This window comes from Schistocerca serialis, chromosome 5 (assembly GCF_023864345.2).
Source record: "Schistocerca serialis cubense isolate TAMUIC-IGC-003099 chromosome 5, iqSchSeri2.2, whole genome shotgun sequence".
Lineage (NCBI taxonomy): Eukaryota > Metazoa > Arthropoda > Insecta > Orthoptera > Acrididae > Schistocerca > Schistocerca serialis.
This window is the reverse complement of record NC_064642.1, coordinates 163,208,882-163,222,377: the sequence shown is the minus strand read 5'-3', so window position 1 is coordinate 163,222,377 and position 13,496 is coordinate 163,208,882. Positions and strand designations below refer to the sequence as shown.

Here is a 13,496-nt window from a genome sequence, read left to right as displayed (position 1 = left end):
ATTCCACGAACTCATACTTTCATTAACAGCCTTCAACAGACTGAAATTGCATCTGCCTATTGCCCTTCATCCATAGTTCGCAGTATATCACGTGAGAAAAGTGCAAGCTGAGTTTCGCACTAGCAGTGCTTTCTATTTCTGATTCATGGACAGAAGCTTCTCAGTTTCAAGAAAGTTTATTATATTCGAACTGAGAATGTTTTCAAGGATTCTGCAGCAAACCAAAGTTAGGGATATCGATCTGTAATTTTGAGGATCCATTCTTCTACCATTTTTATATACTGGTGCCACCTGCACTTTTTTCCAGTCACTTGGCATTTTGTGCTGGGTGAGAGATTCACAATAAATGCAGGCTAAGTAAGGGACTAATGCCGTAAAATTGAACTGGGATTCCATCCGGGGCTTCTCTAAGCTATGTATGCTTATTTCTATGTCGTTCATATGGGAGTCTGTCTGATGGGCAAAAAATGGTACATTTGTACGGTTCTCATGAGTAAACGACTTCTTGAATGTGAAATTTGAAACTTCGGCTTTCATTTTGCTATCTTCAACTGCCACACCAGACTGGTCAACAAGGGACTGAATGGAAGCCTTAGATCCGCTTAGCAATTTTACATACAATCAGAATTTTCTCAGTTCTCTACCAGATCTCTTGCTAAGGTGTGATGGTGGTAGTTGTTGTATGCTTCACACATAGATATTTTCACAGATGTATAAATCTCTACTAATCTTCACTTGTCATCTGTGCCTCCCCTTTTGATCCTAGAGTACAACAGCCTCTGCTTCCTCAGCATCTTACGAATTTCGTTATTAAACCTGGTGGGTCTTTTCCATCCTCTATCCACTTACTAGGCACGTAACTCTCTAGACCATGATTTACAATCTGCTTAAACTTTGCCCATAATTCCTGTACATCCATCTTACTGGTACTAAGTGAGCCAATTAACTGTCAAAGTAAGATGTTAAGAACTGCTTATCTACTCTACATAGCCTTCTTAACCGATTTATTAACTTTTGTAACCATATTACTGACATTTTCGATAAGGTCCCGCCTATTTATAGCTAAAAGGTCTAAGATATTTCTATTGTATGTGGGCTGCCAAGTTAGCTGCTCAACACAGATTACAGAAAACATGTTCAAAAGTATTTCTCATGCGCCCTGCAATGAATTCATAGACATCACACTTTATACTCATTAGGTTAAAGTTTCCTCCAACTAGTATTACATGACCTGGATCTTTACATGGTACTGACCTTAGGTTTTCTTTGAATGGCTCTAGAACTGTCACAGCAGAATTGGGTGGCTGGTAAGATCATCCAGCAATGAACTTCATTTAACCTACACCTGTTATATGTGACTAGATAACTTCACTGTCGCACTCAATTTTGACATCAATAAAGACAATATTTTTGAGAGCTGCAATGAACATTCCCACTCATATGGCCTCTAATCTGTCATTCTGACATATGTTTCATGACTCATTAAATATCTCAGAGCTTTCCACTTTGGGTTTCAGAGAGCATGAGAACTTTTCTGATGGGGTAGCAAATTTGGGAAAAAATGCTTCAACAGTCTACTGATAAAATTTTGACAGTCAAAGTGTCTTTTCTCTGAATGCTGCCTGACTTCACTTGGTGTGTATGGACTGGCAAGTGTCCATCAGAACACCTCAAACTACCACCTAACTTAAAAATCCTCATGTGCACATGCCACAAGTATTCTGCTACCAGAGTAGCTGCTTTCTTTTTGTGTAGTGTATCCCTGAGCTACCAAGGGGAGTCCTACAAATCGCCATCTGATAACACAAGTCTAGAAATATTCAGCCAAGACCATCACAGAGTCGATGAAACCTTGGCTCCAAACCCAAAGGACCCCAATCAGTTGCGGGAACAATGCTGTAAATTTCCAGCTCTGATTGCATCCTGTGCATGAGATCAGTAGTCTTCAACACCTCCACTAGCTGCCTATATGAACTGAGGATTGCCTCAGAACCCATGTGACAAGAGTTGTAGGTACTGATGTGAGCCAGAACTTGCAGGTGACTGCACCCTGCACACTCGATGGCTGCAGGCAAGGCCGCATCCACATCTTGGGTGAGACTTCCCAGCACACATACCGAGTGCACACTGGTTTTTCTTCCAGGCCTGAATGCTATCTGCCTAAGGGACTGCATAATGCACCTAACGTTGGAGCTCCTGGTAACTAGTAACCCCCGCCCTCCCCCCCAATTGCCTGCTCGGACCCTGCTGAAGGAGTGGCCAGGCAGCAGGGTGAATGGGTGAGGCCAGGCAGCAAGTCTCCACATTGGTCCTCCGTCTCGAGAGACATGAACACATTACCACCTGCCACTTACCCTGTAGTGAGGCAAATCCACCACACTGGGTACACTAGGAAGTGCCTCAGAAGCAGAGCCCATGGGGAAAACAAGTGACACATGAGGCATCCCATTTGATGCACCAGAAGGTCTGCCACTGCTACACTCCAAGACGCTAGCCTGAAGGTGACTGACCGTTCCTCCTGCATCTTCACACAGCATGCACACATCCCAACCATACTACCAAGACTAACAGAGGAAATAAAATACAAAATCAGACAGGATTCTAGATATGCAACTTGCCATTCTCCTGGTATGTCACCAATGAGTGCAGATGCATTAATGAACTATGCAGCTGGCTGTTCAGTGACCTACTATTGCGCTATAGACTGAATGAATTCACCCTTACAAAAATGCAAAATGGAATCTCATAAACAGAAAAATATGGATGAAATTTATTAAATAAACTATGAGGAAAATAAAGAAAAAGGTAAACACTTAACTCACTGCTCTGGGGATGCATACCAACTGAGAGCTGTGGCCTATGTTTGATTCCAGTAGATTTCTCTTGGCCAGGAACACCCTCTTAGCATGTGCTAATCTGCTTGTTATGTTCTTCATCTGTCATGGGCTTATTTTGCTTGCATGGTAGCAGAATTCCTTAATTTCATCTAGTTCATGACCACTAATTTTGATGTTAAGTTTCTCACTATTATTATTTCTGCTAGTTTTCAATACTTTCATCTTTCTTGGGTTTATCCACAATCTACATTCCTTACTCATTAGACCATTTATTCCACTCAGCAGATCCTGTAATAATTCTTCACCTTGGCTGAGGATAACAATGTCCTCAGTGAACCTGTCAGTGATGTCCTTTCACCCTGAATTTTAATCTCACTCTTGAATTTTTCTTTTATTTCCATCAGTGCTTCATCAATATACAGATTGAACAGCAAAGTGAAAGACTGCATACCTCTCTTACATCCTTTTTAATGTGAGCACTTCATTCTTGGTTCTCGTACATATTGTATTATTACCCATCTTACCCTGTAGCCCATCTCAGAATTTTGAACATCTTGCATCATTTTACATGGCCAATTGCTTTTTCCATATCAACAGCTCCTATGAAAGTTTCGTGATTTTTCTTCAGCCTTGATTCCATTATCAAGCACAACATCAGGACTGTTTCTCTGGCGCCTTTACCTCTCCTAAAGCCAAAGTGATCATCATGTAACAGATCCCCAATTTTCTTTTCTGTTCATCTGTAATAAACTACTTCCACCAAAAAAACCAGTAGTCCCTGCTCACAATCTCTGAAGATATAATCCACTTTGTCATGACCATCCCCCAAAATACTGAGCAACCTTACATCCTTCAATATACAGCCTATTAATATCTCACTTTACTGCCTCCACAAAATACACCCTGAATCACTTCATCTCATTTCCTCTAATCTAGAGATCCTTGTCTAATCCCAATCCATCCCAACCTATGCAGCATCTCTTAGCCTCCTGCACAGCCAAATCCATTAACCCATCCTTCACAATCCTCAAAACATCATCTCCATCGCATCATAGCCTTTCACAGCCACATCGAGATCACCCATTACAATTAAATATGAAATTTATGTTTCTGTCAGTCCATCAGACAATCTATTAGAAATGGTTATCTATTTCAGACGTCTAGAAATATTTCAGGAGGTGGAGAGAGCCATGTAGTTGTCAGACCAAGTAATCATTATGCATACATAATGTAGGCCCAGTTAAACAATAAATCAACCTTTATAACCAGGGAGAAACCTGTTTCTTGTTTTGATTGTCTATGTCATTCTTCAACAAATCAAAACCAAACACTTAAGTTTATTCAACTGACATCCACAACTAAAAAACTTCAAGTTGAGTAAAAAACACTGCTGCGGCTGTGTGGAGACTTTATTTAAAAAGTGCAGTTGGTTTCATAACGTTAGTTTCATCATCAGATGAAGTCAGTTACAACACAATATTCCCCTATACTCCACTCGTCTGAAACACTGCTACGCAGTTCTGGCTTTTCTGGCTTTTGTCCTCCCCCCCCCCCCCCCACACACACACACACCCCAATCCCTCATTCTATATTAGTTTACCGTGGCCTACTAAATGTGTTTATAAATAGAGTTATATTCTAGGAATTGGAAGAAGTTTGATATCATTTGTACTCCAGCATCACGTTGTAGCTGACTTCACCTGATGGTGTAACTAACGATATGAAACCAGTTATGCTTTTTAAATAGTGACCAAACAGCTGCAGTGGTGTTTTTTACTCAGCAATTCAAAATGGTAATACCCACTGATTTTAAATGTCACAATTTGAATGCATTAGAAACTCAGTTGTAAGAAGTACTTATCCTATAAAATCACAAGAAGAATATTATGTAAAGTTCATAACCAAACATCACACAGAAGCCTCTTAATAGAACTTGGAGTGAAGTTAGGATTGAGTACGAAATTCAAAACCATCATGCACAAGCCAAAATAATCTTTGTATGAAATATGCATTCCTGACTGGAGTCAAGATTAAAGTTTACATGCTGATAACAACTTTGTAACAGGTTTCTGGTACATGGTCCAGTAACATTAATGTGACCATCACCTGTGTGCCATAACCACTAAGACGGCAGGTGGCAGCACGAGTAGTGGAGAGCATATAAAGAGTGTCGAGGGGACTCAGAAAACAGTGCATTCGTTCTACTAATATGGAAGTGGAGTGATTTATCTGACTTCCAAAAGGGCATGGTCATCAGCTTTGAGACAAGGGTCTAAGGACTTCCAAAATGACTAAGTTTCTAAAATGTTTGTGTGCTGCTGTGGTTAAAGTATACCATGCATGGCAAAATGGCACTATCCAAAACCAGTTCTGAGGTGACAGTGATGCTCCATGGGCCACAGATGACAGGGGTGATTGGCAGCTGTGGAGGTGTGTACAGGCAAATAGACATGCAACTGTTGAGCAAATGACCATCCAAATAAAACAAGTGGCTACCAACAGTGTCTACTCAATGACCTTTCAGCAAATGTTACTGCATATGGGCCTCCACAGCAGGTGCCTGGTTCATGCATCCGTACTGGCTGCTGTTCATGAGTGACAAAGGCTGGAATCTGCATACCAGCACCACAACTGGGTCCACTGAGTGGTGGCATGTGACCTTTTCAAATAAGTCAAATTTTATGCTCCATCAGACAGAAGGTTGTTGACATTTACAGTGTGAAATGTCTGAAAGCAAACACCCTGCAACAGTTGTTGGAAGAGTCCAGGTCAAAAGAGGGAGTGTTATGGCCTGTGAAACGTTTGCATGACATTCCCTGGTGATTTCATTCTGAAAGGCACAATGGATAAACACAAGTATGCATCTATCCTTGGGGACCATGTCCACCCTACATGCAGTTTTTTTTTCCCCCTAAGCACAATGGCACCTAACAGCAGGACCACGCAATATGTCACATAGCTCACAGTGTACATGTGTGGTTCAAACAGCAGCAGGATGGGATTACTGTACTCCCATGGCCACCAAACTCCCTGGTTTTAAACCCAGTCAAGAATCTGTGTGACAACCTCAATCCAGCTGTTCACACCATGGATCTTCGGCCAAGAAACCGAGCACAACTGGCCACAGCACCAGATTTGGCATGGCTCCGCATCCCTGTCAGAACCTTCAAGAACCTCATTGACTCTCTTCCTGCACATCTGGTGCTGCAAAAGGTGGTGTTTATTTAGGCTTTAGATAAGTGGGAAAATTAATGTGACTGGTCAGTGTAGATACACACATCAAACAATGTTTTGCATCACCTCGGTTCCAAGAGTTCCGGAACCTGTACAGAAAATTGGAATAAAGATCAACATAAACATCATTTCCACCCATTTTATTGTTCAGGAAAACCACACATTGCATGTTGTAACACCTTACAATGAGACCTTCAGAGGTGTTGGTCCAGACTGCTGTACACACTGGTACCTCTAATGCCCAGTGGCATGTCCTCTGGCAATGATACATGCCTGTATTCATTGTGGCATACTATCCACACATTCATCAAGGCACTGTTGGTCCAGATTGTCCCACTCCTGAACGGCAATTCATCGTATATCCCTCAGAGGGTTGGTAGGTCACGTCATCCATAAATAGTGCTTTTCAATCTATCCCAGTCATGTTCAATAGGGTTCATGTCTGCAGAACATGCTGGCCACTCTAGTTGAGTGATGTCATTATTCTGAAGGAAGTCATTCAGAAGATGTGCATGATGGGGGCACAAATTGTCATCCATGAAGATGAATGCCTCGCCAATATACTGCCAATAAGGTTGTACTGTTGTTCAGAGGATAGCATTCACATATCGTACAGCCATTATGGCACCTTCCATGACACCAGTAGTGTATATCAGCCCCACATAATGCCACCCCAAAACATCAGTGAACCTCCGCTTTGCTGCACTTGCTGGACAGTGTGTCTAAGGCGTTCAGCCTGGCTGAGTTGCTTCCTAACACATTTCTGACGATTGTCTGATTGAAGGCAGCGACACTCGTCAGTGAAGAGAATGTGATGCCAATCCTGAGCAGTCCATTTGGCATCTTGTTGGGCCTATCTGTACTGCGCTGCATGGTGTTGTGGTTGCAAAGATGGATCTCGCCATGGACTTTGGGAGTGAAGTTGCACATCATACAGCCTATTGCACACAGTTTGAGTCGTAACATGACAACCTGTGGATGCACGAAAAGCTTTATTCAAGATGGTGGTGTTGTTTTCAGGGTTCCTCTGAGACATAATCTGTAGGTAGCGGTCATCCACTCCAGTAGTAGCCCCATCCTTATTTAAAAGACCGAACCCAGTTCCCTCTGAGCAGCCATAGCGTACGGATCTCCGTGCCGGCACGTTCACAGGAGCTCAGTCTGTCAGTTCACCTGATGATGGCGACATGTATGATCGCCGAAATATTGTGCCCGTTGGACACTATAGACCGGCAGCACACTCGTGGATATTTTGATTATCAAATACGCCGAGAGAAACTCAAGAATCACATCATACACCTTTACGGGGAGGAGATGTATCACAGCATGAAGAAATTTGAAAAGTTGCGCCACCGTAGATGTCACGAGGGAGGAGGTAGGCACTGCATTTATTCCATACACAGGCGCACTCTCGGGGAAAATCGCCCGCATTCTGAAGAAACACCGGGTCGGAACTGTGTTTTGTCCTCCAAATAAAACTCGTGCACTGGTGGGGAGCGCCAAAGATGACCTCGGTTTGAGGAAGGCCGGCGTGTACCAGATTCCGTGTCAATGTGGCAAGTCGTATGTTGGTCAGACGATGCGTACCGTCAAGGATCGATGCCGTGAACACCAGAGGCACACTCGACTGATGTATCCGAGCAAGTCGGCGGTCGCTGAACATTGTTTGTCGGAAAATCACGCCATGGAGTATGACCGCACGAGAATTCTGGTACAGACGTCGAGATACTGGGACAGCGTTGTTAGAGAGGCCATCGAAATTCGCACCAATGACGACCTCATAAACCATGACTGTGGCTATAATGTCAGCAAGGCTTGGGAACCAGCGATTGGGTTGATCAAGAGTAAATCGAGCAAACGTATGGTTGTGACGACCACGGCGGACAGAGCCATCACACCGACGTCATCTCAGACGCCGTCGCAATCTGTTCCACCGCGCGACCGTGGCGCGGGGCGCGGACGGCGGAGGGAGCGCGCCGCGGGCGGAGGGTATTTAAATCGGCCGCCGCCGCGACCGAACCCAGTTCCCTCTGAGCAGCCATAGCGTACGGATCTCCGTGCCGGCACGTTCACAGGAGCTCAGTCCGTCAGTTCACCTGATGATGGCGACATGTATGATCGCCGAAATATTGTGCCCGTTGGACACTATAGACCGGTATCACACCCGTGGATATTTTGATTATCAAATACGCCGGGAGAAACTCAAGAATCACACTCTAATAGATGTTATTTAACTTACATTCCACTCCATTAACATACAATCAGATTCTAAATTTCTGCAATTTATTGTCCCTAAGTATGAAGTAACTGAGTAAAAATGACTGGATTTCTAAGGGCCATGTTATTGCTTGTCTAGCCAAACTTTATACATCATTGTGCTGCTGCAGTTGTATTTGACTGTTCCTCAGTGTGTAAAGCCATTTCTTGATTGCCCTTAGTTCACTTCTAATATTTCTTACCGATGTCCCAGAAACACTCACGTGACAGCAGGGTGCCCAATAACTGCCCATGTTATATTAACATGTAAGAACATGAACAGTTTGTTGAAACACATTAACACTGATAAACCCCAGAAGTGCTGTGTTCACAGCAGTTACAACCCAGACCTGACTGCTTTTAAATCTCGAAAGTCGGAATCAACTTTGCCAATTTATATGTTGATCATGTACAAGCAGAGCCAAAAGTGTCATTTAGCAGGCAATCATTGTGTGACACCTAACACATTCAAATCTAAAGATCTATAGACTGTCCCTAATTTATTCATCAAAATGGTTACTTTTGGTTACCAATAGCTACGTGGAATGAGCCTCTGAGTTCGACCTCAGATAATACCCTAGTAAATCCCCGTTAATTGTCAATAAGTGGTAGTTAAGGGCACCACTATTTCAGTTGTTAGTGGAGTGTGATATAAAACTAAATATAATACAAGAGAGTGCAACAGATCACCTTTGTGTCAATACGATCTCTTGTCACTTAAACAAAGTAAGTCTATTAAAGGAAGTTACAATGTCCCCAGTTTCGACTATTACTACTACTAGTAGTAGTAGTCGTAGTAGTACCAGCACCGTGTACAAGCTTCCTGAGGTGATGTAGTCAAATCAGTGGCAGCTCTATTTGGATTAAGAAGGTTTTAATAAGAGAATGCTGATATTTAGGATTACAAACAGTGTCCCTAAAACCTTTCAAAATTAAAATTACTTGTCTTTTCCCAACACAGATGGCCAACTTCATTTTGAAATGTGGTTGTCTGAAACTGTGTTCAAATATTATTGAAATCATCAGAATAACATTTTCCATGATCTCACCACATCATGGTTTATAACAAAGTACTGCAAATGTGGGCACCTCTGCTGCTCCTCTTTCTCCACAGCCTACAGTTGGTGTTACTGTCCTTTTTCTTTCAACAGCTGCTTATTATTAGATCTGTTGTTGTATACTTAACATTGCTAGACAGCCTGGCTCAATAAAAATACCAAATTAAAATATTAAGTTCACAATGCATTGAAAAATGCTTGTGTGATTCCGTTGTAATAAATATAAAAGAACATACAGTAAGTAATTCATTTAATTTCCAAAATATTATATGATTTTTTCGAAAGAAATGTTAAATGTGATGGTACATGGCCCTCAAAAAATAAAAAGATCTGAATATTTTCTACCTTTAAACAGTATCCATTGGCTCAAGAAAGTAAGCTTTTGCCTAACATATGAAAAAAGTGATGCAGTGGATAACAACTAAAATCTAATTCTTGCTTCAGGACCACCACTGCTATTGAGAATAGTGATATTAGAAGCCTTCTGTTATTACTCAAAATTTTTAGTTTGCATCTGAGTAAATGTTGTCATTTTCCCTGAATATTTTGGCAGCAGCCCAGGGTGTCTTCTATTAGAGTGTTAATTTAAATCTATATGGTGATCAGCTGAGATCTTCAAATCTGATGAAGATAGCTGAAGAAGCTGTTGTAATATTAGGGATTAATGATAACATTAACTCACATCCAAATATATATATATCTGCAGATTTATCATTCAGAAACCTGTCTCTTTGAAATTTATAAATAATACTACCTATCGATTGCCCTTATATTATCCCTTAGTGTCTTAAATGGAGTATCAGACATAAAAAAGATAATTACCTGCTGCTAGAATTAGTTTTGCTTGTATGTGCAAATGTATATAAAACATGTAATTTATAATTATTCAATCATTTCAAGGTGCAGGTGACACTGGCAGGATCCGACAATGCCCAGGAAGCAGAGACTGAAGAAAATGTGATGCAGCAACCACCACAGCAGCAGCATACAACTCAACAAAAGCCACCAACAGCAAAGTCAGCCCAAGGAACTGCAAGGCACAAAAAGAAGAAATAACATTTACTCATTGGTCCATTGCCATACACACTGGCTCCAGTGTATAAATTGGCGTTCATCAACAAAGGCTGAAAGTGTGTTTACAAGAACTTGTGGTGTTTCCTTCTTTTGGAGCTGTGGATGCACAGGTGCTAAATTGTTTCTGAAAATCCAGTGAAATTGCTGGGGCAGAAACAGCTGGATTAGGAGGAGAACATCATAAATAACTGAACAGCACTGCTGTGTCTGTGGAGCATCAGAAATTGCACAGATGGCACTGAACTCTTCAGTTTAAAAATCATCAAGCTATAACCTTTATACAGTGCCTACAAGCTCACAGGTCCAAAAATTTTGATTCCATTAAGAACAAAGATTATTATATTGATAAGTTCAGATTCTTTGTAGAACTTTAAGCTATACAGTTGGAAAATGAAAAATTGGTGAAAGCAGTTACTATACAACAAATGAGCAGAAAAATAAATGCAAGAAAAATTTATATTCATTGTATTTAAGTGGAAAATAAATTCATTCTCTCTCTCTCTCTCTCTCTCTCTCTCTCTCTCTCTCTCTCTCTCTCTCTCACTCTCTCTCTCACTCACACTCACACTCACATTCACACACACACACACACACACACACACACACACACACACACACACACACACACACACGTGTTCTCCAATATCAGCTTTGATCCTGCAAAAAGGCTATTTTGTACATCTACAAAACTGTTCTAATTGCCAATAATTCTCCTTTAATGCTAAAATTTTAATGAACTTTTTTTCAAGTGGCCTTGATCAGAAGGTGAACTTATTCTGCACTAGTTGGTACCTTCATTTAAGATTAATTTTTCTTTTGCACTAGATATTTTACTTCAAGACACAATATTACTGCGAAAAAAAATTTTCAAAGTAGAAAAAGTCTATATGCTTCCTTCCAGCATGTGACCTTTCACATTTGTCTAAACTGGGCATTGTAATAGTAATCATTATTGTTCAAAATTTTCAGACTATAAAATGAAAATAATGCTGGAATTAAGATGTTTTGCAGTGTGGAATTAGTTACAGATTTTAAGAGCAGCAAGTTACTGCTTACATTTAGTGTTTTACATTTGGCTTTTGACTGAGACAATTCTTTCCCAGAAACTAAATGATAAATATGGCTACTCTATCACACAATCATCTTTTGAGAGGAAAAAAATGTGTTCAAGAGGGAAATTAACCAGTCTTGCTGCTCACTGTGTTTCTACCAATTGCTTGTAGTGTAATGGTCTGAGACCAGATTTCTTATAATTGTGTTGGTTATATCAGAGATATTCCAATATTTTAAGGAAAAAAATTAATATTTACAGTACAAACTAAAATATACTTCCAATATATGTATTTATGTCCAGCAGGAAGTGCAAGTGTACAATTACATACATGCTTTGCTTGAACTTTTATGTTGTGACATTAGAAGAAGTTAATGACTGCTCGTAATGAAAAAATAAAGAATGACTCCACAGACATACCAGCAGCAGACTCAATGAACTGAAACAAAACACAAAACACCAAAAGACAACAGGGATTTTATCTGTATGTACTGAATTAAGAATATCTTATTTGTTATACTGCACTAAGTGACATTATGCTATGAATTTGCACAGTCTTCCCTCCTAAAATAGGAATTATCTCTTGCCTAAATGTAGCTGAATTCATTAAAGGGTTTTCTCTATGTTTCTGTACTAATAATTCCATGTCAACCATGTTTCCATTCAGTGAATTTAAAATATGTAAGCCTAACACAAGTGTTTCTGGAGTTTTACAATGTATATATTTGTTGTTATTGATTGTGAGCTGTGGTACAATGATGCTGAACATGAAGCATATTATAGCATTTCTAATATTTCTTGTAACATGACTTTTTAAATAATGTATTGAATATTCTGTCAATAAAAAAATAATACATTGCTGGCTGTTTTCTGAAATTATGGTAAGCATTTAACCTTTTTCAATAAATAATAAATTTCTGTTGTAGTATCTTCTTCCATTTAAAAGGCTTATTTCATAGAGCTGTGGTTATCATGTAGGATTAGTTGAGAGATAACACAATACACATTTATTAATAACTCGTATATAACAAATATCACAGTTGAACATAGTACACACCGAAAGTTAACACTCGAACACAGCAGTCCAAAGAACGAAAGTCGTAAAGATAGGGCACTGTGTGCCAGAGATGCCACAGAGGGTGACCACCCCACCCCAGTAGTGCAGAGTATGGCGGAGGGAAGCCTCATTGCAGGAATTCATGATCTTGGTGCCAATGCAGCGGTTGTAGGCAGTGGCTGGCGCAAGAAGTGTTGGCGGTGCAGCGCTGCCATGGTTCCAACAGGTGGAGATGAATCAGTCAAAGGCAGGTCCTTGGGATGAATACAGGTGTGGGGGTGGGTCAAGGGGGTGCGGAGGTGTGCGACGTGTGTGCTTATCCACTCGACCAGTGTGGGGACATTCTCGGATGTGGCTGAAGGTGAAGGAGAGGCTTGCCATATAAAACTTCAGCGAGTGAGGCATTAAGATCTTCTATGTGGGCTGAGCGAACATCTAGCAGGACCCACAGAAGGGCTTCTGACCATAGACCTTTGTGGCACATTAGGGCAGCCTCGAGTGTGCAGTGCCACTACTTGACCAGGCCATTCGCTTTTGGGTGGTAGGTTGAGGTATAAAATTTGGTGACATCGCAGAGTTTGCAAAGGCATGCAAAGAGGGTGGACTCAAACTGGCATCCCTGGTTGGTTGTGAGAGACAGAGGACAGCCGAGGTGAGCAACCAACGCTGAGACAAAGGAGCAGGCGACAGTCTCGGCTGTGATGTCAGTTAGGGGGACCACATCAACCCAGCAGGCCACACAGTCAATGATAGATAAGATGAATCTGTAACCCTCAGAAGGGGGGGAGGGGACCAATGACATCGATATGGACATGCCAGAAACGCCCCTTTGGAATGTCATACTTGCCCAATGGAGGTTGAGCATGCCTGCTGACCTTGCTGTGCTGGCACAGGATGCACGCACGGCTCCAAGTGTGACAGTTGTGCTT

At 41.2% G+C, this 13,496-nt stretch overlaps 1 protein-coding gene across 1 annotated transcript in view; it reads left to right on the top strand.

Annotated features, from left to right (window-relative positions):
* Positions 1 to 11,193, top strand: part of LOC126481819 (ankyrin repeat domain-containing protein 33B-like) — a 138,259-nt gene extending 127,066 nt beyond the window's left edge. Inside the window, exon 7 of the mRNA XM_050105776.1 lies at positions 10,286 to 11,193. Coding sequence (XP_049961733.1) covers positions 10,286 to 10,441 — 156 coding nt within the window. The 3' untranslated portion in view covers positions 10,442 to 11,193. The remainder of the gene's footprint in view (positions 1 to 10,285) is intronic.
* The last annotated feature ends 2,303 nt before the right edge of the window (positions 11,194 to 13,496 follow it).